The sequence below is a fragment of the Protomyctophum parallelum genome (assembly GCF_964188405.1).
Source record: "Protomyctophum parallelum genome assembly, chromosome: 22".
NCBI lineage: Eukaryota > Metazoa > Chordata > Actinopteri > Myctophiformes > Myctophidae > Protomyctophum > Protomyctophum parallelum.
In genome coordinates this window covers 32,960,142-32,986,383 of record NC_139714.1, presented here as the reverse complement: position 1 = coordinate 32,986,383, position 26,242 = coordinate 32,960,142, and the positions used below count along the sequence as shown (strand labels likewise).

The 26,242-nt window shown below is 44.8% G+C and overlaps 2 protein-coding genes across 12 annotated transcripts in view; both read right to left on the bottom strand.

The window, feature by feature from the left end:
- chpt1 (choline phosphotransferase 1) overlaps nt 1-9,946 on the bottom strand; it is a 114,561-nt gene extending 104,615 nt beyond the window's left edge. For both annotated transcript variants that reach the window (XR_014568815.1, XM_083757986.1), the window contains exon 1: nt 9,418-9,946. Coding sequence is in view for 1 of the 2 variants with exons in the window: in XM_083757986.1 (XP_083614112.1) it covers nt 9,418-9,663 (246 nt within the window). In the remaining variant the exon portion in view is untranslated. The remainder of the gene's footprint in view (nt 1-9,417) is intronic.
- An 835-nt stretch (nt 9,947-10,781) lies between these two features.
- mybpc1 (myosin binding protein C1) overlaps nt 10,782-26,242 on the bottom strand; it is a 107,902-nt gene continuing 92,441 nt past the window's right edge. For 8 of the 10 annotated variants that reach the window (XM_083757976.1, XM_083757979.1, XM_083757983.1 and 5 more), the window contains 2 exons: nt 23,921-24,107; nt 10,782-12,557 (listed from right to left, as the gene is read on the bottom strand). In XM_083757976.1, the coding sequence (XP_083614102.1) occupies nt 12,454-12,557; nt 23,921-24,107 (291 nt within the window). In that variant the 3' untranslated portion in view covers nt 10,782-12,453. Of the gene's footprint in view, nt 12,558-21,089; nt 21,129-23,920; nt 24,108-26,242 lie in introns of all 10 variants that reach the window. The other 2 variants (XM_083757980.1, XM_083757981.1) reach the window with 2 other exon arrangements.

Sequence of the window (26,242 nt, the reverse complement as noted above, 5' to 3'; positions counted from 1 at the left end):
GGTTGATGTGGGGTACAGTACAGTAATAAGGTTGATGTGGGGTACAGTACAGTGATAAGGTTGATGTGGGGTACAGTACAGTGATAAGGTTGATGTGGGGTACAGTACAGTGATAAGGTTGATGTGGGGTACAGTACAGTGATAAGGTTGATGTGGGGTACAGTAATAAGGTACAGTACAGTGATAAGGTTGATGTGGGGTACAGTACAGTGATAAGGTTGATGTGGGGTACAGTACAGTGATAAGGTTGATGTGGGGTACAGTAATAAGGTACAGTACAGTAATAAGGTTGATGTGGGGTACAGTAATAAGGTTGATGTGGGGTACAGTAATAAGGTTGATGTGGGGTACAGTACAGTAATAAGGTTGATGTGGGGTACAGTACAGTAATAAGGTTGATGTGGGGTACAGTACAGTAATAAGGTACAGTACAGTAATAAGGTTGACAGACCACAGCAGGTGCAGAGAGGCCAGTGTTCTATTTAAGTCATACTCGCCGGCCGTAGCCCCGCCCCCTACATACACCAACCTGTTGTTCTGACCAGAGCCATCTAATAAGAGTTGAGTTCTGACCAGAGCCATCTAATAAGAGTTGCGGGGGCAGAAAAACAGCCCGGTCACATGGTTCATGCACTCGCGCGAGCCCATATAGACTCCAGTGCATTCCGTAAACGTCCGGTTGTCCCCATTTGAAGCCTTCAATCAGGGACAAACCAATAGAAGTATACGTAGAAGAGCTGGACTGAAGCCCCATGAAGTGAACGGAGTTTGCGTAACTCTGTCTTCCTCTATGGCTCTGGTTCTGGTTCTGACTAATGGCTGGCTGGGTTTAGCCGTTATGCCATTACAGTACCTTCTATCCCAGTGGTGGTAAAATAAACCCACATTGACAGATTAAAAAATAGACAATAACATATCAAAGAACAAAAATACAATGCAAGGAAGGGAAGAAGCCAGCTGGCTTATTTGGAATCCTTTCCTGTAGGAAGAGGTCATTGGTTTAAAACATTAAAAGTTCATAAAGAACAATACAAAAGTCTACAAGTTGGCAAAGGGGGGCAGCTGTGCAGTAAAGAAATAAAAACACAGACTGCACAAAAAACGGAAATCAACAATACAACAACAAACGCACAAAAGAAAAATTAGAAAATATAACGCATCAAAGTAAAACATGTAATCTACAGAGAGGCTTCTGGAAGTACCCTCACTAAAAACGCCGGGACAACGCTCCACACGTCCCAAACTCTTCTCCCTTCTGGCTCCAAAACTGTGGAATGCACTTCCCATTGCAGTCAGAACTGCAGCATCACTCCCAATCTTCCGCCGTAGCCTGAAAACCCACCTTTTCAGACTCCATCATGGCCCATAGCACTTACCCTAACCCCTTAGATAGAATTTCTGTTGGCTTAGATAGCATTTGACTTAGACTTATAGCATGTTATGTAGACAGCACTATAATTGTATTGTATATAGTCATAGCACGCCATAGTACATATGTATAGCATAGTAGTGAATATGTATAGTTTATTATGTATAGTGTATGTATAGTTTCATCATATAGATATTCCACTGTTACCTTCTTAGCTTACGCATGTTTCATGATAAATGCTTTTATGTGATGTATTCCCATGCTTTTGTTCTTGCCTAAATGTAAGTCGCTCTGGATTAAGAGCGTCTGCTAAATGCCTAAATTGTAAATTGTAAATTGTAGAGGAAGAAATAAGATATTTCTTTAGATGTTTTTTGAATAAATATTGGCAAGGATAATGAGGATTTAAGTGAAGCATCTAGGGAATTCCATAGATGAGGGCCTCTAAATTGGATGAAAGATTGATGTTTGGACGTGCGACAATAGGGTAATTCAAAATGATCTCTTTGCCTTGTGGGGTAGGAGTGAATGTCAGAAGTAACACGGAAGAAATTGTGAAAAGAAGACTTTAAGGGTAGTTAAGGGACGCAATAAAACAAAGACCTGATCCACGGGATGCACTACTGTACTGTTTTTCTAGTTTATTTTGCTAGCTTTAGTTATAATAATCATTTCTTCTTCTGTTTTCTACATGAATATAACCACATTATAACCATATAAAATGAAATGGGGGTTAACCCATTCTGACCTGAGATCAGATTCATACGAGGTTTCCACTGGACACACACTGGTCTGATTAACCCATTCTGACCTGAGATCAGATTCTAGAAATGTCAGTCGCTCTTCGATTTTTCAAAAATAGCAGACCTACAAGCTCGTATCGCGCCACTCGGTGGCGCGATATGAGCTTGTAGATCTGCTATTTTTCAATAGCTAAAGCATAACATGATGCTGACACCAAAATGGGTGCCCGTTCAGAATGGGTTAAATGCGGCAAATTGTAAAAATGGCAAAATATGACTCCTAACGTGGTTGAAGTGGGACTCCTCAAATGTCCCTGGGACTCATTTCTAAAAGAGCATCCCTGCATCCTGGGACTCATTACATTGAAAACCTGTTTACGTCACTGCATTGATGTTAGACCACAGACTCAGCCTTACTGTGTAGGCCAAAACATGACTTATCTTCTATCAATTACACACACCATGAAGGCTTGAATTCATGGAGATGGTTTTTGTCGCGTATATCTAAGCCAATAATTTGATAACCGGCAGAGTGACTCAAAGGAGACTCCTACTTTTGAATGTTATATCATCATTACTGAGCAGGTATTAAATCAAATTATTGGCTTAGGAATGTGACCAAAAACAAAACAATATCCATGAATTCGAGGCTTCATGGCATGTGTAATTGATATAAAATAAGTCATTTTTAAGGGTGAACTACTCCTTTAACCACTTAAACCCTATATAGCTGACCCCAAAGGGTTCTACATTAACTATGCCAGCTCCTTTTTTCCCACCAAATCCCTTCGCTGAAAACAGTCGATCTACAAGTTCACAAGTTATGAGCTTGTAGAGCCTCTTATTTCCCCAAAGTTTGGCCCAAAGTTTGAATATGTGACCCAGTTTGACTGAGGGGCTGCCATTGAAAATGGTTGAAAAACTGCATTTAAAACAATAATAATAATCCAAAATGAGTTGATAGCGCAGGCAGACTCTTCACATACCAGAGCATGTCTGACATAAATGTCAGAGCTGAAATCGATGTAAATATGAAATAAATGCTTAAACATGTAGCTATAGGTGTAATGTTAGAGACCACAGAAGACATGTAAATATGAAATAAATGCTTAAACATGTAGCTAGGTGTAATGTTAGAGACCACAGAAGACATGTAAATATGAAATAAATGCTTAAACATGTAGCTATAGGTGTAATGTTAGAGACCACAGAAGACATGTAAATATGAAATAAACGCTTAAACATGTAGCTATAGGTGTAATGTTAGAGAAGTGAACCTTTCAAGCCTGTTTTCTCAACTCGCTGTTTCTCTGCAAGACATTACTCTATAAGCCATATCTCCAAAACTGGTGGGTTCAAACTGAACAACCAATATGTCCATTTGAAGCTATGATTCCCTGCTTTCATATGACTTGAAAAAGCGAAAAATACTACTACAGGATACAGGGTACTGTTGAATTAACCTCGCGTCACCTCGGAGGAAAGCCTGGTCTGCGCTACTTATAGCCCATGTGATCAGGGCCTTTATTGGATAGGCCCTAAAATCACGATGCCCTCGATTCCGACGGGGAATATTGGGTAATAATACTCATTCCGGTTTGGGGGTTCCGGCCTGATGTGGTGGTGCAGTGGTGAAAATACAGGGCTTGCAAACTACAAACCAGTAACTATATAGAAAAAGGGAATATCCATCATCCGCACTCTCTTGTATAAAGTTGCAGCCAACACATGCAGCCAGCAGCAGTCTGTCTACAGAAACACATGCAGTCAGCAGCAGTCTGTCTAGAGAAACACATGCAGTCAGCAGCAGTCTGTCTACAGAAACACATGCAGCCAGCAGCAGTCTGTCTACAGAAACACATGCAGTCAGCAGCAGTCTGTCTACAGAAACACATGCAGTCAGCAGCAGTCTGTCTACAGAAACACATGCAGCCAGCAGCAGTCTGTCTACAGAAACACATGCAGCCAGCAGCAGTCTGTCTACAGAAACACATGCAGTCAGCAGCAGTCTGTCTACAGAAACACATGCAGTCAGCAGCAGTCTGTCTACAGAAACACATGCAGCCAGCAGCAGTCTGTCTACAGAAACACATGCAGTCAGCAGCAGTCTGTCTACATAAACACATGCAGTCAGCAGCAGTCTGTCTACAGAAACACATGCAGTCAGCAGCAGTCTGTCTACATAAACACATGCAGCCAGCAGCAGTCTGTCTACAGAAACACATGCAGCCAGCAGCAGTCTGTCTACAGAAACACATGCAGCCAGCAGCAGTCTGTCTACAGAAACACATGCAGTCAGCAGCAGTCTGTCTACAGAAACACATGCAGCCAGCAGCAGTCTGTCTACAGAAACACATGCAGCCAGCAGCAGTCTGTCTACAGAAACACATGCAGCCAGCAGCAGTCTGTCTACAGAAACACATGCAGCCAGCAGCAGTCTGTCTACATAAACACATGCAGTCAGCAGCAGTCTGTCTACAGAAACACATGCAGCCAGCAGCAGTCTGTCTACATAAACACATGCAGCCAGCAGCAGTCTGTCTACAGAAACACATGCAGCCAGCAGCAGTCTGTCTACAGAAACACATGCAGCCAGCAGCAGTCGGTCTAGAGAAACGCATGCAGACAGCAGCAGTCCTCCTAGAGCAGGGGTGGGCAACTGGCGGCCCGGGGGCCACATGCGGCCCCCACCTTCACTTAATGTGGCCCTCATGTTAATCAGAATACTGATATAGTATTGATTTCAGCTGTTTACAATTCCAAACCTGCTTTAATTACTTCATGACTAGTATTAAATGACTATAGTACTTAATGACTAGTATTAAAATGTTATTGTCTTTTTTGTGTCCAATGTATAGTTATGTTAACAGTTCAGAAAGTTTGAAATTCAATAAAAAGGTTACTTTTCAGGATTCCAATTAAAAAATTTCAAATATTATTCAGGTTTTCAATTCAAATATAGCAAAAATAGCCGATCTACAAGCTCAAAACGCGTCGCAGCGCGACGCGTTTTGAGCTTGTAGATGTTGTAGATGTTGTACTGTAGATGTTGTAGATGTTGTAGATGTAGATGTTGTAGATGTTGTGCTAATTCGCTTATTTCCATCGAAATAAGTAGTAAAGTGTGCCGCTTGGGTTATTATTTACATCATGAAGAGAGGATATATACAAAAAAATATATAAATTTGAGCGATGGAAATAAGCGAATTAGCACAACACCCCATACATCCCATTCAATTCAATGCAATTCATTTAGGGCTTATGGTAGGGGAAATAGCCAATAAGGAGCTTTTGCACAAAATAACACCTGGACCTCTTTGATGGGGACGTAACAACTACAAAGAAAGGTAAGAAAGCCTTTTAGTATGGAATTCTCCTTTAAAGTTGCCCACCCCTGTCCTAGAGAAACGCATGCAGCCAGCAGCAGTCCTCCTAGAGAAACGCATGCAGCCAGCAGCAGTCCTCCTAGAGAAACGCATGCAGCCAGCAGCAGTCCTCCTAGAGAAACGCATGCAGCCAGCAGCAGTCCTCCTAGAGAAACGCATGCAGCCAGCAGCAGTCCTCCTAGAGAAACACATGCAGCCAGCAGCAGTCTGTCTACAGAAACACATGCAGCCAGCAGCAGTCTGTCTACAGAAACACATGCAGTCAGCAGCAGTCTGTCTACAGAAACGCATGCAGCCAGCAGCAGTCTGTCTACATAAACACATGCAGCCAGCAGCAGTCTGTCTACAGAAACACATGCAGCCAGCAGCAGTCTGTCTACAGAAACACATGCAGTCAGCAGCAGTCTGTCTACAGAAACACATGCAGTCAGCAGCAGTCTGTCTACAGAAACACATGCAGCCAGCAGCAGTCTGTCTACAGAAACACATGCAGTCAGCAGCAGTCTGTCTACAGAAACACATGCAGTCAGCAGCAGTCTGTCTACAGAAACACATGCAGTCAGCAGCAGTCTGTCTACAGAAACACATGCAGTCAGCAGCAGTCCTCCTAGAGAAACCAACGCGTTTCGGCACGCTGAGGCCTTCCTCAGCGTTTCTTCAAACCAGTGTCGCTACAAACATGATGTAAGTTATTATCATCCTCTCCCGACCGGATCTAAAACCTGAAATGGAATGCCTCCCAGGACATGGCTCCACAACAGGCTCTACTGTAGAATAACCCATTCTGAACGGGCACCCATTTTGGTGTCAGCATCATGTTATGCTTTAGCTATTGAAAAATAGCAGATCTACAAGCTCATATCGCGCCACCGAGTGGCGCGATATGAGCTTGTAGGTCTGCTATTTTTGAAAAATCTAAGAACGACTGACATTTTTAGAATCTGATCTCAGGTCAGAATGGGTTCATCAGACCAGTGTGTGTCCGGCGGAAACCTGGTATGAATCTGATCTCAGGTCAGAATGGGATAAAGTTCAGAATCAGATTCGGTCTAAAGTACAGTAAGGCTTAGATGTGCTGAGAATTCTACTACTGTGTGTGTGTGTGTGTGTGTGTGTGTGTGTGTGTGTGTGTGTGTGTGTGTGTGTGTGTGTGTGTGTGTGTGTGTGTGTGTGTGTGTGTGTGTGTGTGTGTGTGTGTGTGTGTGTGTGTGTGTGTGTGTGTGTGTGTGTGTGTGAGACACATCACTACTGCCCATTTGGTTGCCCCACTCGTAGGATATTTCCTCGTTCAGATCGTTTGCGAGGACGCACACACGGCCGCTCGTTATTACGCGGAGAAAGTTGTTTTATTACGAGGGTCGGCTTGGCACTTTTTGGCACATTTTGTTGCCCCCCCCCCCCCCCCTCGGCGTGTTGACCTACACCTACACCAGGGGTCTTCAACAGGTGGTCCGTGGACCGCTGGTGGTGGTCCCTGGAAGTATTGCATGTGGTCCCTGACCATTCATTTTAGTAATGTAGGATTTTGTTGATTTTGAATAATGTCATTCCTCTTACTAGTTGAGAAACGGTGAACTGAATGACCCGGTGACCTATGATGACTCATTTTACTGACCAGCTGGAGGTCAGGAAATTCAACAGAAAAAGGGAGTAAGAATCTCAAGAGGGGGAAGTGCTTGAGTCATTATTCTTAGGAAATGATTAGTAGTCATATAAGACCATTTTGGTTGAGAAACAGTGCGAGGTACACACACACACACACACACACACACACACACATGGGATGCAGAGCTAGTGTTACAACAGCATTAATCCATTTTGACCTGGGAACGATTCTATAAATGTCTTCTAAATCCTGACAAGTTTTCTGATAAAGCTATGTTTCTATGTCAGTCGTTCTTCGATTTTTCAAAATAATAGCAGACCTACAAGCTCATATCGCGCCACTCGGTGGTGCGCTATGAGCTTGTAGATCTGCTATTTTTCAATAGCTAAAGCATAACATAATGCCTAACACCAAAAAGGGGTTCCCGGCCCCAAAATTGGGTTAATCTTAGCCCATATCAACAGTGGTCCCCCAGGTTGACTCTAAGTCAGGGTGGTGGTCCCTGGTTCACAATAAGTTGAAAACCCCTGCCCTACACTGTGTGTGTGTGTGTGTGCGTGTGCGTGTGCGTGTGCGTGTGCGTGTGCGTGTGTGTGTGTCTGTCCGGCCGGTTGTGGAACAGGCTGAACCGCGACCGGCCGGTCAGCCTGGAATGTGTGGAGGCAAAGACTCCAGCTGACCCCATGTCCCATGGTGCACCGGGGCCCAGTGGGGGTCGGGGGTCATCTGAAGACACAAGGCAGCCAACAGCACTGTGTGGCTCTGTTCCACATAGGCAGAGAGAGAGAGAGAGACATCTGTTCCACATAGGGAGGGAGAGAGAGAGAGGAAACTCGGGCATGCTGTCTTAAATTGCAAGTTGCAACCGGTCTTATCCCCCCCCCCCCCCCCCGCTCCAACCCCTCCCGTCTTTAATAGCCTCTCTACACTATCAGAGTCCAGTGCTTGTCTTTTATCTGCCAGCTATAATCAATACGTTATCGTCGGTCGGTGGTTACCATCGGTCGAACCCCTGAACTCGCAGCATGCTGGCCTGCTGCGCCGCGACATTTCACCCAGTCACAAAGCACCGCTTCGCCAAGGAGGAGGGTGTGATTGGGCAAGGGCAACACGTGTACGTACGGGTTCCATGGTCGCTCCAAGTCTTACGACTATACAATGGAAATGGCAGTGGATATAGATAGTGTATAGATAGATTATAGATCATAGATAGTGTATACTATAGACAGATTGGTAGAAGATATGGGGGTAGATATGGTGGCACTTTTACATCTGTCCTGGACTTTGAGTCAGTAGCAAAGGTCCTCGTCTGCCTAGGTACTGTATGCTGCTGGACAAAGGTTTATCTGACACACACACACACACACACACACACACACACACAGTGTCACACACACACACACACACACTGTAAGTGGATCATAGGTCACCCTGTTGTGCAGTGCTGCTTATGTGTGTGGGATGACTTGAGCTATATGCTATGCTACACGTATAGAATTATTATTATGGACAACACTTAAGACTCAAAAGAGAGACATTTACTTTCCGGTGTTTACACGTTTCTCCCTATTTAGCAAAAGACAAACCCCCCCCCCTCCCCACTTCTCTTTACTAGTTAGCAGCAACGGTGTTGCTCACTAGATTATAGCTACTACATTACAACATGCGCTTAGTTGTAAACACTGGAGGTAAACAAGTCAACAAGTGGAGGATTTGTATTAAGCTGTCGCATTGGTCAACGTCGACTGTTGCCGAATGTCAACAACAAGCATGAATGACCTCAGAACCAAACACCACGTCACCGCACACTCATTAATTATGACATGGTCATATCAAAGCTGTCATTGTGGAATCATAAATGAACAAACCGCGGAACTATTACTGGAAACTTTATTGTAGCAGCAATAAAGGTCGCTACATTGTTTAATGTGTGTAACCCCTGGGGGGGGGGGGAAAGGACGGTGGTGTGTGTACGTGTGTGTGTGTGTGTGTGTGTGTGTGTGTGTGTGTGTGTGTGTGTGTGTGTGTGTGTGTGTGTGTGTGTGTGCATGGCTCTAAGACAAGATATAGAGGCGATCTCTGTGACGATCTTGTAATGTAAGAACTAAACTAAGATCACACAGCTTGTAGACAGTAGATCGGCTCTTATTGTCGGCGAGCGACAGCGACAGCAAGTTCATGATTAGCCTCTATTCTATTCTATACTGTTTACAGTGTTACTGTATTGTATCTATTCTCTACTGTTTACAGTGTTACAGTATTGTATCTATATATTCTATACTGTTACAGTAACAGTGTTCCTGTAGTGCTCACCTCCTCCGTGGCGCTGGGGCAGTAGCAGATGAGCACCACCGTGGTGAGGATGTTGACCACCAGCCCGATGCTGGTCAGGGTGTTGGGCGCCACCCAGACGGGGATCTGCTGGACCAGCCAGTTCCAGTAGACCTGACACGGGGGTTCGAACAGCGAGCGACCCGACGCGCTGTACTTGTGCTCCTCCAGCCGCTTGAGCTGAGCGGCTGACAGCGGCTCTGGCCACAGCACGCCGTGTAGTGTCATTGTTTTGTTGTCTGTTGTCTCTATACCTACCTACCCTACTACTACCCGCTTCCCAAAAACAAAACAAAACAAAACAAAAAGTATAGCTATATAACGACCCGGAGGTCTGCCTCCCCCCGACCCTCTGGATCGCTTTCGGCCGGTGCTATCGTGTCCTCCAGCGGGCGATCATTGGACATTTAGAGGTTCAAAGAAGCGGAGGTTATTTATCCATGTTGTCGCGGAGCGGAGAGTGAGTTGTGGATTCTGTTCTGTCTCCCCGGTCCGGATCCTTCCTGCCTTCTTCTGATCGAGTCAGTTTGGGCTGACTGTCTGTCTGTCTGAGGCAGGAAACGAAACCAGGGGTCCGGAAGGGATACGTCCTCCAAGCCGTCCTTTTCCCGGGAAATTCGAAATGTAAACTAAACTGTAGAGCAGGGGGTGGGGCAACTGGCGGCCCGCGGGCCACACGCGGCCCCCCCCCACCTTCACTTAATGTGGCCCTCATGTTAATATTTACAATTTACAATGTAGGCATTTAGCAGGCGCTCTTAATCCAGAGCGATTTACATTAAGCAAGAACAAAAAAAGCATGGGAATACATCACATAAAAACATTTATCAAGAAACATGCGTAAGCTAAGAAAGTAACAGTGGAATATCTATATAATGAAGCTATACATATAAACTATACATATTATCTATACTACTATACATCTATACTACTAATATCAGAATACTGATTATAGTATTGATTTCAGCTGTTTACAATTCCAAACCTGCTTTAATTACTTCATGACTAGTATTAAATGACTAGTACTTTAATGACTAGTATTAAAATGTTATTGTCTTTTTTGTGTCCAATGTATAGTTATGTTAACAGTTCAGAAAGTTTGAAATTCAATAAAAAAGGTTACTTTTCAGGATTCCAATTAAAAAATAGCAAAAAATTATTCAGGTTTTCAATTCAAATTGTGAGTGTGTGTGAGTGAGTGTGGACATATATTGGCCCTCGCCATCGTTAAAGTTGCCCACCCCTGCTGTAAACTGTAAAAGCATTGCCTGTGGAAGTGAAACTGACACACGTGTTGGGGGGGACGGCCAGTGTAACAAAAATAAAATAAAAGAATCGCAAAGACAAATTGTACAAGCGGTTTTATTCCATGATGGTCATATACTTACAAAGGGAAAAGCATGCACACATGAATAGTCATCTTTCAAGTCTCAATAAGTGTCATGATTGTACTACATGAAGCCTGTTTGTATAAGCCTCCAAATCTTCCATTATTTATTTATCATGTCATGAAAACCTACAGTACAAGAAAATAAATGAAATCAAACAAATATGTCAGCGACTCATAGTCAAATCAATAAATATGTCAGTGACTCATAGTCAAATCAATAAATATGTCAGTGACTCATAGTCAAATCAATAAATATGTCAGCGACTCATAGTCAAATCAATAAAGTTATCCAAACCTTTTAATGATTCCTGCCATAACACATTTTGAAGTTCTGTTAATTACAGTATATTGCAAAACATCATACAGTCACTCATGAAACAATTCAATATTTTTCCTCTCTCCTTTTCAGACAAGTAATATTACCTCCAACAAGCACGATCAACCAAAACTAACCTGGCAGTAAGTAGCCTACTGTAGGTAAGTGTTATATATAAGTGTTATTACTGTACGCTACATCAATTATATACTTTGTGTTATTTATTTATTTTACACACATTTGAGCCAAAGCAATGCCTGTAGGCCTATACGTACATCATGCATCTGAGCCTTTCAAATACCACAGGGTAGCAAATCTGAATGTGCCCCCAAACCTGAACACAGCAAGCCACAGCACACACACACACACACACACACACACACACACACACACACACACACACACACACACACACACACACACACACACACACACACACACACACACACACACACACTCTCTCTCTCTCTTGCACGTATTCCTCTGTCAATCCATCCATCCATCTGTCTATAAGGGAAAGAGTGTGAGGGCACTCATGCCATCTAAAGTAATGGCTGAAAACCTCACAAGATGGCGCCATCTGACCATTGAACTCAACAGACGTGGGCAGGGCGGTTGCTTGTTCTAAATAGAGTCTGTCACCATCACTACATTTTACGTGATGATTTATTGTCATATAAATAATTGTGATTGATGATTTAATTGTGTTTTTGCACATATGATTTTTTTTTGAACAGCCGAACATAAATTCGGATTCTTTTAAATTTCTTTAAATTAAATTTAGAAGACTTGCACCGGGCACATTATGACAAATAACGTTAATATACAAAGACATTATTGACAATGACCGGTATAGGTACCCATAATCAAAATAAATAATGTACAATAGACAAAAATAGGCCTGCCTCCATATTTAATAATGGCATGCTTTAAAAAAAAGTAATATATGGGGAAATAGTCGATTTACGAGCTCACAATGTGTCGCAGCACAACGCGTAAGCTTGTAGATCTGCTATTTCCAATTTGTAAATGTATGAATTTATTTATACAGATGAATTTATACAGATGGATGGAACGATTCTCACCATTACGCAAAAGTAAATAAGTTGTCGATTATGTAGTGATAGTGATGCCATCCATCCATCCATCCATCCATCCATCCATCCATCGCTGACCCCGGGTAGAGTGGGTGTGCTCTGATTGGCTGACCCCGGGTAGGCAGGTAGAGGGGGTGTGCTCTGATTGGCTGACCCCGGGTAGGCAGGTAGAGGGGGTGTGCTCTGATTGGCTCTGAGTGGTTTGTCGGGTGCTTTTACTGGTCCAGCTGCTCGCAGCAGGGCGTGGCCTCGTTCATGTACTTCTCAATGAGCTGCAGAGGGACACCTCGTTGCATCAGCTCGGAGAAGGTGAAGCCACCTGTCAGGACAGAGGAGAGGACAGGTGAAGACACCTGGGGGACAGAGGAGAGGACAGGTGAAGACACCTGGGGGACAGGGCAGAGGAGAGGACAGGTGAAGACACCTGGGGGACAGGGCAGAGGAGAGGACAGGTGAAGACACCTGGGGGACAGAGGAGAGGACAGGTGAAGACACCTGGGGGACAGGGCAGAGGAGAGGACAGGTGAAGACACCTGGGGGACAGAGGAGAGGACAGGTGAAGACACCTGGGGGACAGAGGAGAGGACAGGTGAAGACACCTGGGGGACAGGGCAGAGGAGAGGACAGGTGAAGACACCTGGGGGACAGGGCAGAGGAGAGGACAGGTGAAGACACCTGGGGGACAGGGCAGAGGAGAGGACAGGTGAAGACACACTCTCAAAATATTTTTGGGGGTCCCCAAAAACTGAATGGCTGGAAAATGGAAATGAAGAGTTTACATAGTGTACACATAGTGCATGCATAACGTTATTTATGATGTATTTTCGCTATTATTAAGGTTATTGTAATAGTGATTATTATTATTATTAAGGTTATTGTAATAGTGGTCAATTTGTTTTGGGGGGCTTGGTGGGGCGGGGGTCGCGAGACACGGCCAAAGCATTTCCGGGGGTCCCCAAACGTTGAGAACCCCGGCTAGAGGGGACACGGGACAGACAGGCTATAAGGGGACACGGGACAGACAGGCTATAAGGGGACACGGGACAGACAGGCTATAAGGGGACACGGGACAGACAGGCTATAAGGGGACACGGGACCCTCTATAGGGGACACGGGACAGACAGGCTATAAGGGGACACGGGACCCTCTATAGGGGACACGGGACACGGGACAGGCGCATGCAGTTTGTAAACATCGCGGAGGGGACGAGGGGACGTTTCTGTAACGACTCAAAGGGATAAGTGAAAGTGATACTCAAATCACTTATTTTTGTTTGTTTTTGATTCGCGTCTGGCTTTATCCAGGCTACATTGGTTGGCTAATCAAAAATAGTAGATATACAAGCTCATAGCGTGTCACATTTGTGCAAATCGTTGAATGTTTTCAAAGCAGACATATTTAACTCAAATCTTTGCTTCTGGGGGTTCCATTTTGAGAAGGGGGTCCACGACTAAATACATATAATTGTGGGGTTCCTTTGACACACAGGTTTGGAGGTTTGAGAACCACTGATACAGAAAACCGTTAGGATGATGTAGGACATTTGGAGAATCGGCCTTAGGTAAGGCCTTAGGTAGAAAACCGTTAGGATGTAGGACATTTGGAGAATCTTAGGTAGCAAATCCAGTGGAACAACAAAAGAAAAGGAACATTTTGAACATGCAGTGTTCCTTCTGGCATCTTGCTTGATCATAACTCTACTCAGGTTGAAGGTGGGTGGAGCTATGATGACATTTTTATGATCTGAAAAATCTTTAATGAGCCAAAAAGTCAGCAGTATTATGACAATGCCCTATAGAGACTCTAAAGTGTGTGTGTGAGGGAGCTATCTAACCTAGTTTAGTAGCTTGTGCCCGCTCCCACACAGCTATCTAACCTAGTTTAGTAGCTTGTGCCCGCTCCCACACAGCTATCTAACCTAGTTTAGTAGTTTGTGCCCGCTCCCACACAGCTATCTAACCTAGTTTAGTAGTCTGTGCCCGCTCCCACACAGCCCTGAGGAGAGAGAGGATGTAATCGGCTAGCTACAGTAGAATGAGTGGTCAGGGAATTTAAAGCATTACTATTGGTTGTTACCAGCTCAGTGGCCTTGTGGTTAGAGTAAGACTGGGAGGTCGGGGTTCGATCCCCGGCCGGGTCATACCAAAGACTGTAAAAATGGGACCCAGTGCCTCCCTGCTTGACACTCAGCATCAAGGGTTGGATTGGGGGTAAGTCCCTGCGACATACTAGCGTCATGTCCAGGGGGTCACGCTACAGAAACAGGAGATAGGCTCCTGCCCTATGGGCCTCATGGCTCGGCAAGGCTACTTACTTTATTGGTTGTTAGTGGTGTGAACTACTTTCTAATTACTGTAAAGTACATTTACTCGAGTACTGGACTTCAGCACAATTTTGAGGTATTCTTATTTATGTTTTACTTTCTTCAGTATTTACAATGTTCAATAGCCTACTTTTACTTCTACCCCACTACATCTCAGAGGCAAATGTTATACTTTTACTTTTACTCCACTACAAGATACTTTTTTATAACTTTGATTATTATTACAAAACAAAACATAACCACTCCAGCCCTGTATACATTTAGGCCATTTGAAAAACTGAGTAGGATACTTTTGACACTTTTTTTTGATACTTTTGATACTTTTGACACTTATACTACCAATACCAATACTTTAGTACTTTTAAACGCAAGTTAATTTTGAGTTCCAGAGTATTTCTAGTTCTACATTGCAGTATTGATACTTTTACTCAAGTACAAAATGTGAGTACTTTTTCCACCACTGCAGGTCAGTGTGTTGACATAGGTAGTCATTCTCACCTCTGCCACTAGGGGCCACTAGGGGCCACTTGGGACATTGGCCTCAATGTTTACAAACATTAGATGTTTGTTTACAAAAATGGGTTTGTTTACAAATATGTATGATGTGTTTACAAACATGTAGGGTGTGTTTACAAACATTTCAGATTTGTTTACAAACATTTCAGATTTTGATTTGTTTACAGACATTTTGTGTTTGTTTATAAACATTGTGGATTTGTTTATGAACATTTTGTGCTAGATTACAGACATTTTGAGAGAGAGGCTGAGTGAGAGTGAGGTGTGAATGAAAAATAACTATACTATAGCTCTACCCTCACTCCAGAGGGCCACTATAGTTCCACACTCACTCCAGAGAGCCACTATAGTTCCACACTCACTCCAGAGGGCCACTATAGTTCCACACTCACTCCAGAGAGCCACTATAGTTCCACACTCACTCCAGAGGGCCACTATAGTTCCACACTCACTCCAGAGGGCCACTATAGTTCCACACTCACTCCAGAGGGCCACTATAGTTCCACACTCACTCCAGAGGGCCACTATAGTTCCACACTCACTCCAGAGGGCCACTATAGTTCCACACTCACTCCAGAGGGCCACTATAGTTCCACACTCACTCCAGAGGGCCACTATAGTTCTACACTCACTCCAGAGGGCCACTATAGTTCCACACTCACTCCAGAGGGCCACTATAGTTCCACACTCACTCCAGAGGGCCACTATAGTTCCACACTCACTCCAGAGGGCCACTATAGTTGAGGTTAATTGTCGGTATTGTAAATTTGTAAATATGTAGGCCTGATTTCATCTGATGATATTGGCCTATCACACTTGTATAATCAGAAAATTGTGTTTATGTTGTATATACATAGAATATCGATATTGCACATACTGTAGGATGTTGTAGGCGATATAAACACATTTTCAGGCAGTAAAAAAAGGCAGTAAATAAAAATCCTACATTGATATATTATATATCAATATAGGAATTGCAGTCAGGGCTCCAGTTCTATGGGCTAAATTTGGTCCATTTGGTTCCACGGCACGCGTAGGCCTACAGTTATGGGGCTCCTTGAGAAAGGAAAAGGTTTGAGGACCACTGTGCTATACACTACATGGAACAGAGCCTTCATTAGAATCATTGGTAACACCTGTGAAGTCCCAATAGACTACATTCACACGCACGGCGACCATGTTGGCATTCTATATTCACACGGCGACCATGTTGGCCCCAATAGACTATATTCACACAGCGACCATGTTGGCCCCAATAGACTACATTCACACAGCGACCATGTTGGCCCCAATAGACTACATTCACACAGCGACCATGTTGGCCCCAATAGACTACATTCACACAGCGACCATGTTGGTCCCAATAGACTACATTCACACTGCGACCATGTTGGTCCCAATAGACTACATTCACACTGCGACCATGTTGGCCCCAATAGACTACATTCACACAGCGACCATGTTGGCCCCAATAGACTACATTCACACGGCGACCATGTTGGCCCCAATAGACTACATTCACACAGCGACCATGTTGGCCCCAATAGACTACATTCACACTGCGACCATGTTGGCCCCAATAGACTATATTCACACGGCGACCATGTTGGCCCCAATAGACTACATTCACACGGCGACCATGTTGGCCCCAATAGACTACATTCACACGGCGACCATGTTGGCCCCAATAGACTACATTCACACTGCGACCATGTTGGCCCCAATAGACTATATTCACACAGCGACCATGTTGGCCCCAATAGACTACATTCACACGGCGACCATGTTGGCCCCAATAGACTACATTCACACTGCGACCATGTTGGCCCCAATAGACTATATTCACACAGCGACCATCTTGGCCCCAATAGACTACATTCACACAGCGACCATGTTGGCCCCAATAGACTATATTCACACAGCGACCATCTTGGCCCCAATAGACTACATTCACACTGCGACCATGTTGGCCCCAATAGACTACATTCACACGCCGACCATGTTGGCCCCAATAGACTACATTCACACAGCGACCATGTTGGCCCCAATAGACTACATTCACACGGCGACCATGTTGGCCCCAATAGACTACATTCAAACGGCGACCATGTTGGCCCCAATAGACTACATTCACACTGCGACCATGTTGGCCCCAATAGACTACATTCACACTGCGACCATGTTGGCCCCAATAGACTACATTCACACGGCGACCATGTTGGCCCCAATAGACTACATTCACACGGCGACCATGTTGGCCCCAATAGACTACATTCACACAGCGACCATGTTGGCCCCAATGGACTACATTCACACTGCGACCATGTTGGCCCCAATAGACTACATTCACACGGCGACCATGTTGGCCCCAATAGACTATATTAACACAGCGACCATGTTGGCCCCAATAGACTATATTCACACAGCGACCATGTTGGCCCCAATAGACTATATTCACACAGCGACCATGTTGGCCCCAATAGACTATATTCACACAGCGACCATGTTGGCCCCAATAGACTACATTCACATGGCGACCATGTTGGCCCCAATAGACTACATTCACACGGCGACCATGTTGGCCCCAATAGACTACATTCACACGGCGACCATGTTGGCCCCAATAGACTATATTCACACAGCGACCATGTTGGCCCCAATAGACTATATTCACACGGCGACCATGTTGGCCCCAATAGACTACATTCACACGGCGACCATGTTGGCCCCAATAGACTACATTCACACGGCGACCATGTTGGCCCCAATAGACTATATTCACACTGCGACCATGTTGGCCCCAATAGACTATATTCACACAGCGACCATGTTGGCCCCAATAGACTACATTCACACAGCGACCATGTTGGCCCCAATGGACTACATTCACACTGCGACCATGTTGGCCCCAATAGACTATATTCACACAGCGACCATGTTGGCCCCAATAGACTATATTCACACAGCGACCATGTTGGCCCCAATAGACTACATTCACACGGCGACCATGTTGGCCCCAATAGACTATATTCACACGGCGACCATGTTGGCCCCAATAGACTATATTCATACAGCGACCATGTTGGCCCCAATAGACTACATTCACACGGCGACCATGTTGGCCCCAATAGACTACATTCACACAGCGACCATGTTGGCCCCAATAGACTACATTCACACAGCGACCATGTTGGCCCCAATAGACTACATTCACACAGCGACCATGTTGGCCCCAATAGACTACATTCACACGGCGACCATGTTGGCCCCAATAGACTATATTCACACAGCGACCATGTTGGCCCCAATAGACTACATTCACACTGCGACCATGTTGGCCCCAATAGACTATATTCACACAGCGACCATGTTGGCCCCAATAGACTACATTCACACGGCGACCATGTTGGCATTTTATATTGGAAAAGCAGGGTGACAACGGGGTGGCATTTCATTAACTTAATGGCAAGAATATTGTCTTATTTCTTTCCAATATGGCTGCTGTGCAATGTGTGCTTTGAGTGTTCTTTGGAGCCGCTAACTACCTTTTCCTCCCCAGGTGGGCAGGACTTTGGGCGGGACTTTCGCACTATAGTTTTGGAGACCTCAATGGACACTTTGAGGGTTACTCACCTTAGATACAAGTTAAGTTACTGTACATGAGAAATGGTCTGTTATCAAGCATGCAGTTAGTTCACATCAACCACATCTGCTGAAATATTTGGGAAGAGACGGATGTTTGTTATAGCCGGCCAGCAAAGCAGTTAGAGGAAAATCATCCTTTGTCCTGGGACTGCTTGAACTCAGAGAGATGCTACAATTAGACCTGGGCGGTATTTAATGTTTTCCACACCTTCGCAGCATCATGACATTTCACTTGGGGTATATAGTATATGATGGTATTATTTGTGTATAAAACTAAACCTAAAACATTAGATAGGATAGGATACCGCCCAGGTCTAAAGCTACACCCTGACATACCGTAATACCTGGATAGAATACCGCCCAGGTCTAAAGCTACACCCTGACATACCGTAATACCTGGATAGGATACCGCCCAGGTCTAAAGCTACACCCTGACATACCGTAATACCTGGATAGAATACCGCCCAGGTCTAAAGCTACACCCTGACATACCGTAATACCTGGATAGAATACCGCCCAGGTCTAAAGCTACACCCTGACATACCGTAATGCCTGGATAGAATACCGCCCAGGTCTAAAGCTACACCCTGACATACCGTAATACCTGGATAGAATACCGCCCAGGTCTAAAGCTACACCCTGACATACGTACCGTAATACCTGGATAGAATACCGCCCAGGTCTAAAGCTACACCCTGACATACCGTAATACCTGGATAGAATACCGCCCAGGTCTAAAGCTACACCCTGACATACCGTAATACCTGGATAGAATACCGCCCAGGTCTAAAGCTACACCCTGACATACCGTAATACCTGGATAGAATACCGCCCAGGTCTAAAGCTACACCCTGACATACCGTAATACCTGGATAGAATACCGCCCAGGTCTAAAGCTACACCCTGACATACCGTAATACCTGGATAGAATACCACCCAGGTCTAAAGCTACACCCTGACATACCGTAATACCTGGATAGAATACCGCCCAGGTCTAAAGCTACACCCTGACATACCGTAATACCTGGATAGAATACCGCCCAGGTCTAAAGCTACACCCTGACATACCGTAATACCTGGATAGAATACCGCCCAGGTCTAAAGCTACACCCTGACATACCGTAATACCTGGATAGAATACCGCCCAGGTCTAAAGCTACACCCTGACATACCGTAATACCTGGATAGAATACCACCCAGGTCTAAAGCTACACCCTGACATACCGTAATACCTGGATAGAATACCGCCCAGGTCTAAAGCTACACCCTGACATACCGTAATACCTGGATAGAATACCGCCCAGGTCTGAAGCTACACCCTGACATACCGTAATACCTGGATAGAATACCACCCAGGTCTAAAGCTACACCCTGACATACCGTAATACCTGGATAGAATACCGCCCAGGTCTAAAGCTACACCCTGACATACCGTAATACCTGGATAGAATACCGCCCAGGTCTAAAGCTACACCCTGACATACCGTAATACCTGGATAGGATACCGCCCAGGTCTAAAGCTACACCCTGACATACCGTAATACCTGGATAGAATACCACCCAGGTCTAAAGCTACACCCTGACATACCGTAATACCTGGATAGAATACCGCCCAGGTCTAAAGCTACACCCTGACATACCGTAATACCTGGATAGAATACCACCCAGGTCTAAAGCTACACCCTGACATACCGTAATACCTGGATAGAATACCGCCCAGATCTAAAGCTACACCCTGACATACCGTAATACCTGGATAGAATACCGCCCAGGTCTAAAGCTACACCCTGACATACCGTAATACCTGGATAGAATACCGCCCAGGTCTAAAGCTACACCCTGACATACCGTAATACCTGGATAGAATACCGCCCAGGTCTAAAGCTACACCCTGACATACCGTAATACCTGGATAGAATACCGCCCAGATCTAAAGCTACACCCTGACCTACCGTAATACCTGGATAGAATACCGCCCAGATCTAAAGCTACACCCTGACATACCGTAATACCTGGATAGAATACCGCCCAGGTCTAAAGCTACACCCTGACATACCGTAATACCTGGATAGAATACCGCCCAGGTCTAAAGCTACACCCTGACATACCGTAATACCTGGATAGAATACCGCCCAGGTCTAAAGCTACACCCTGACATACCGTAATACCTGGATAGAATACCGCCCAGGTCTAAAGCTACACCCTGACATACCGTAATACCTGGATAGAATACCGCCCAGGTCTAAAGCTACACCCTGACATACCGTAATACCTGGATAGAATACCGCCCAGGTCTAAAGCTACACCCTGACAAGATGCATAATGAATGACATAAGCTTCATATGCCAAAACCATATGAAAGCTTACCTTGGATGACAACATACATTCACAACTCCTGTGTTTGGACTGGGGGAGAGAGAAGAGAAGATGTTAACACAATGTTTACATGAAGGAGTTATATGCGTTGCCTTCCAGCTGAGAACACTGTCGGGTTATTGCTGAACTCTGTTTACATGAGGAGTTATAATAACCAACATCTCAGGAGGTAGTAGAGCCGTCCGGTTCGATCCCCTCCTGTCAAAGTGCAAGACGCTGAACCCAAGGGGCCAGTGAGGCTCTCCAACGTTGAAGCACTGGGCACCTAGTGGTAAGAGGAGGGACTGCAGGCGGACCCGTGGATTTATGACTAGGAAACCCCCGTGCAGCAGCTGGGCTTTAACATTGAGCGCTCGGTTGCACTTCCGCATTTGGGCACCAGATTTTGGTGCCCAAATGCGGGAAATGCGCCCAAAAAGGCGGAAATAGACGGTCCTTCCGGGTGCTTCAAAACGCCACTGAGCAACTTCCACTGACATGAATAGCGGAGGGGGCGGAGCTTCGCGCCAGATCAGTCTCTATCCTTTTAATACTCTATGGCTGATTGGCTGAACCCCCTGACTGCTCCCGGTGAGCAGGTCGGTTGCCTTGCATGGTAGCCTCCACCATCGGTGCGTGCGTGCGTGCGTGCGTGCGTGTGCGTGTATGTTAATTGGATTTAACTTTGGCGAATGGGGCTATAGAAATGCAGACCATTATTTTACGCTGGCATCTGGTGAGTTTAAGCAGTTATCATTTACCACACACAGAAAGGTTTATGCAATTATGTTTGTCATAAATTGATTAAGACAATTCTATATTTTGATATTTAGTTGACTATAAGACTAGACTAAAGACTAAACAATTCCAATGGTGTGTTATTCAAAAGACTGAGACTAAATCAGAATTTGCTGTCAAAATTAGCACTGCTTTCTTGTGCCTATTTCTGTTGTTAACAGGTACGGTCGCCCCTTTTCCATCTCGCCCCACTACTCTACCTAGCTGTAAATAACAGGTACGTTCGCCCCTTTTCCATCTCGCCCCACTACTCTACCTAGCTGTAAATAACAGGTACGTTCGCCCCTTTCCCATCTCGCCCCACTACTCTACCTATAGCTGTAAATAACACGTACGGTCGCCCCTTTTCCACCTCGCCCCACTACTCTACCTAGCTGTAAATAACAGGTACGGTCGCCCCTTTTCCATCTCGCCCCACTACTCTACCTATAGCTGTAAATAACAGGTACGGTCGCCCCTTTCCCATCTCGCCCCACTACTCTACCTAGCTGTAAATAACAGGTACGGTCGCCCCTTTTCCACTTCGCCCCACTACTCTACCTAGCTGTAAATAACAGGTACGGTCGCCCCTTTTCCACTTCGCCCCACTACTCTACCTAGCTGTAAATAACAGGTACGGTCACCCCTTTTCCATCTCACCCCACTACTCTACCTAGCTGTAAATAACAGGTACGGTCGCCCCTTTCCCATCTCGCCCCACTACTCTACCTAGCTGTAAATAACAGGTACGGTCGCCCCTTTTCCATCTCGCCCCACTACTCTACCTATAGCTGTAAATAACAGGTACGGTCGCCCCTTTTCCACTTCGCCCCACTACTCTACCTAGCTGTAAATAACAGGTACGGTCGCCCCTTTCCCATCTCGCCCCACTACTCTACCTAGCTGTAAATAACAGGTACGGTCGCCCCTTTCCCACCTCACCCCACTACTCTACCTAGCTGTAAATAACAGGTACGGTCGCCCCTTTTCCATCTCACCCCACTACCTAGCTGTAAATAACAGGTACGGTCGCCCCTTTTCCATCTCACCCCACTACCTAGCTGTAAATAACAGGTACGGTCGCCCCTTTCCCATCTCGCCCCACTACTCTACCTAGCTGTAAATAACAAACATAATTCATGTTGGTGATTATATGAAAGGTATTATCATATTAATTTATCATTGTTAAGTTCACTCTGTATATCCACGGGCATAATAGCATGTTTATGGTCAGGCCAGTGGAGAACACAGCTCACTGCTGGAGGCTGGGGCTGGTTTCATTAATGCTTAACTAGTGATTGATTTATTTTAAAACAAGGACTGCTTGGTGGTCTTTGAACACAAGGAAGCAAAACTTCAGAACACATCTGAGGAGGGAATGACCGCTATTTAAAAAAAGAAAACACACATGTGTTATCTAGCACAACATTAAGATTCAGTCAAATTTTGTGGGTTCTTAACATGAAAAAGTTTGAGAACCGTTTTTATTGACGGGGTCACCAGTCACCACTAGAGAGGAGCTAGGCTTCACATCCACTTTAGCGCTTGTTGGTGATCAGAGCTTCCGTCTGCTCCAGACTGTGACCGGAAGCATTTGAAAATACTGGCCCGGCAACAGTCCGGCCCACGCGAGACTAACCCATTAAGGACTGGAATGCATCTGTGTCACCTTAACTATTTGCCTGATGAAGGCCTAGTAGGTCGAAACGTTACACAATTTGTTGCCTCTAAATAAATAAAGTCTCGTGGAGCTCTAGAAACTATAGTGTACGGATGTTCTTTCTCTTCCTTGATGTTTACCTTAACTTTTTACCATTCTTTTAAACTTTAGCTGTTGAAAATTAGCAGATCTACAAGCTCATATGAGCTTGTAGATCTGCTATTTCTGAAAAGTCGTAAACACGTGTCTTTGAATATGAACGTTTTAAACTCATATCTTTGCTTCTGGAACAACTTATTTCAGATGGGGGGGGGGTCGCCAGAAAACTGTCAGGATTTAGAAGAAAATTTAGTCGAATCTGGTCTCAAGTCCCTCCTAAATGGGTTCTAAAAATCCACACACTCACCTTTGACCTCCAGCTTGCAGTCCACCTGCGCCTCCCCCAGGTCGTTGACGGCCTTGCAGGAGTAGACTCCTCCGTCGTAGGGACTGGGCTTCCTGATCTCCAGGGTGCACACCCCCTGGTTGCTGAACATGCGGTAGCGAGGGTCGTCTATGATCGTGATCTTGTTCTTCATCCAGATCACCTTGGGCTGCAGGAGGCACATGTAGCAGGCAATGAGACACATGCACGCACGCAGACACGCACGCAGACACGCACGCACGCAGCCACGTGTAACAGAGTTTAGTGGGTTCCACTTGCTCCATCAGTAATGACAATTCTTATTGGTTAGTGGGCGGCACCTCATTGAATAACACGGGTGTCCACGTTTAGAGTGGTGTCAGTCTAACAGAGACATGCCCATGAGGTAAGATGTGTTCCTCAGTCTAACAGAGACATGCCCATGAGGTAAGAGTGTTCCTCAGTCTAACAGAGACATGGCCATGAGGTAAGATGTGTTCCTCAGTGTAACAGAGACATGGCCATGAGGTAAGATGTGTTCCTCAGTCTGACAGAGACATGGCCATGAGGTAAGATGTGTTCCTCAGTCTGACATGAGACATGTCCATGAGGTAAGATGTGTTCCTCAGTCTAACAGAGACATGTCCATGAGGTAAGATGTGTTCCTCAGTCTAACAGAGACATGCCCATGAGGTAAGATGTGTTCCTCAGTCTAACAGAGACATGCCCATGAGGTAAGATGTGTTCCTCAGTCTAACATGAGACATGGCCATGAGGTAAGATGTGTTCCTCAGTCTAACAGAGACATGGCCATGAGGTAAGATGTGTTCCTCAGTATAACAGAGACATGGCCATGAGGTAAGATGTGTTCCTCAGTATAACAGAGACATGGCCATGAGGTAAGATGTGTTCCTCAGTATAACAGAGACATGGCCATGAGGTAAGATGTGTTCCTCAGTATAACAGAGACATGGCCATGAGGTAAGATGTGTTCCTCAGTCTAACAGAGACATGGCCATGAGGTAAGATGTGTTCCTCAGTCTAACAGAGACATGTCCATGAGGTAAGATGTGTTCCTCAGTCTAACATGAGACATGGCCATGAGGTAAGATGTGTTCCTCAGTCTGACAGAGACATGGCCATGAGGTAAGATGTGTTCCTCAGTCTAACAGAGACATGGCCATGAGGTAAGATGTGTTCCTCAGTCTGACAGAGACATGCCCATGAGGTAAGATGTGTTCAGCACACTATATTTTCAACAAGAGTCTGTATGTCTTATGTATTTTCTATATTTTCTGTAGAGTCTGTATGTTAATAATAATAATAATAATATCTCAAATTTATATACAGTAGCGCTTTTCTGAGTACCCGAAGACGCTTTACATTGCAGAGAACAACACAAATAAAAAACAACTTTAATAGAAAAAAGAAATAATCACTAGCTAAAGCTAAAAAACATTAAAAGACAGTGAAAAGGGTTAGCTAGGGAAGGCAATGTTTACTGTGATACTGTGATGAATACTAGTTGTTCTAAACATGCTCTTGGTCACACTGTTCATTCTGTTATAGACAGGATGAGGATTGGGTGTGTTACACAGACAGAAACTGACCAGATGCGTCTGTGTATTTACCAGATTAAACTGACCAGATGCGTCTGTGTATTTACCAGATTAAACTGACCAGATACGTCTGTGTATTTACCAGATTAAACTGACCAGACACGTCTGTGTATTTACCAGATTAAACTGACCAGATACGTCTGTGTATTTACCAGATTAAACTGACCAGATATACGTCTGTGTATTTACCAGATTAAACTGACCAGATACGTCTGTGTATTTACCAGATTAAACTGACCAGATACGTCTGTGTATTTACCAGATTAAACTGACCAGATACGTCTGTGTATTTACCAGGTTAAACTGACCAGATACGTCTGTGTATTTACCAGATTAAACTGACCAGATACGTCTGTGTATTTACCAGGTTAAACTGACCAGATACGTCTGTGTATTTACCAGATTAAACTGACCAGATATACGTCTGTGTATTTACCAGATTAAACTGTCAACAAAGAGAGAAGTCGTCCGGAACTTCATTATTCAACAACACAACGCAGATCACACGCACGCGCACGCGCACGCGCACACACACACACACACACACACACACACACACACACACACACACACACACACACACACACACACACACACACACACACACACACACACACACACACACACACTTGAAATGTTTATTTATGTCCACATAATGAGAAGTACAGGAATACCTTGTTACTGTACAAAGGACATAAACACTGCC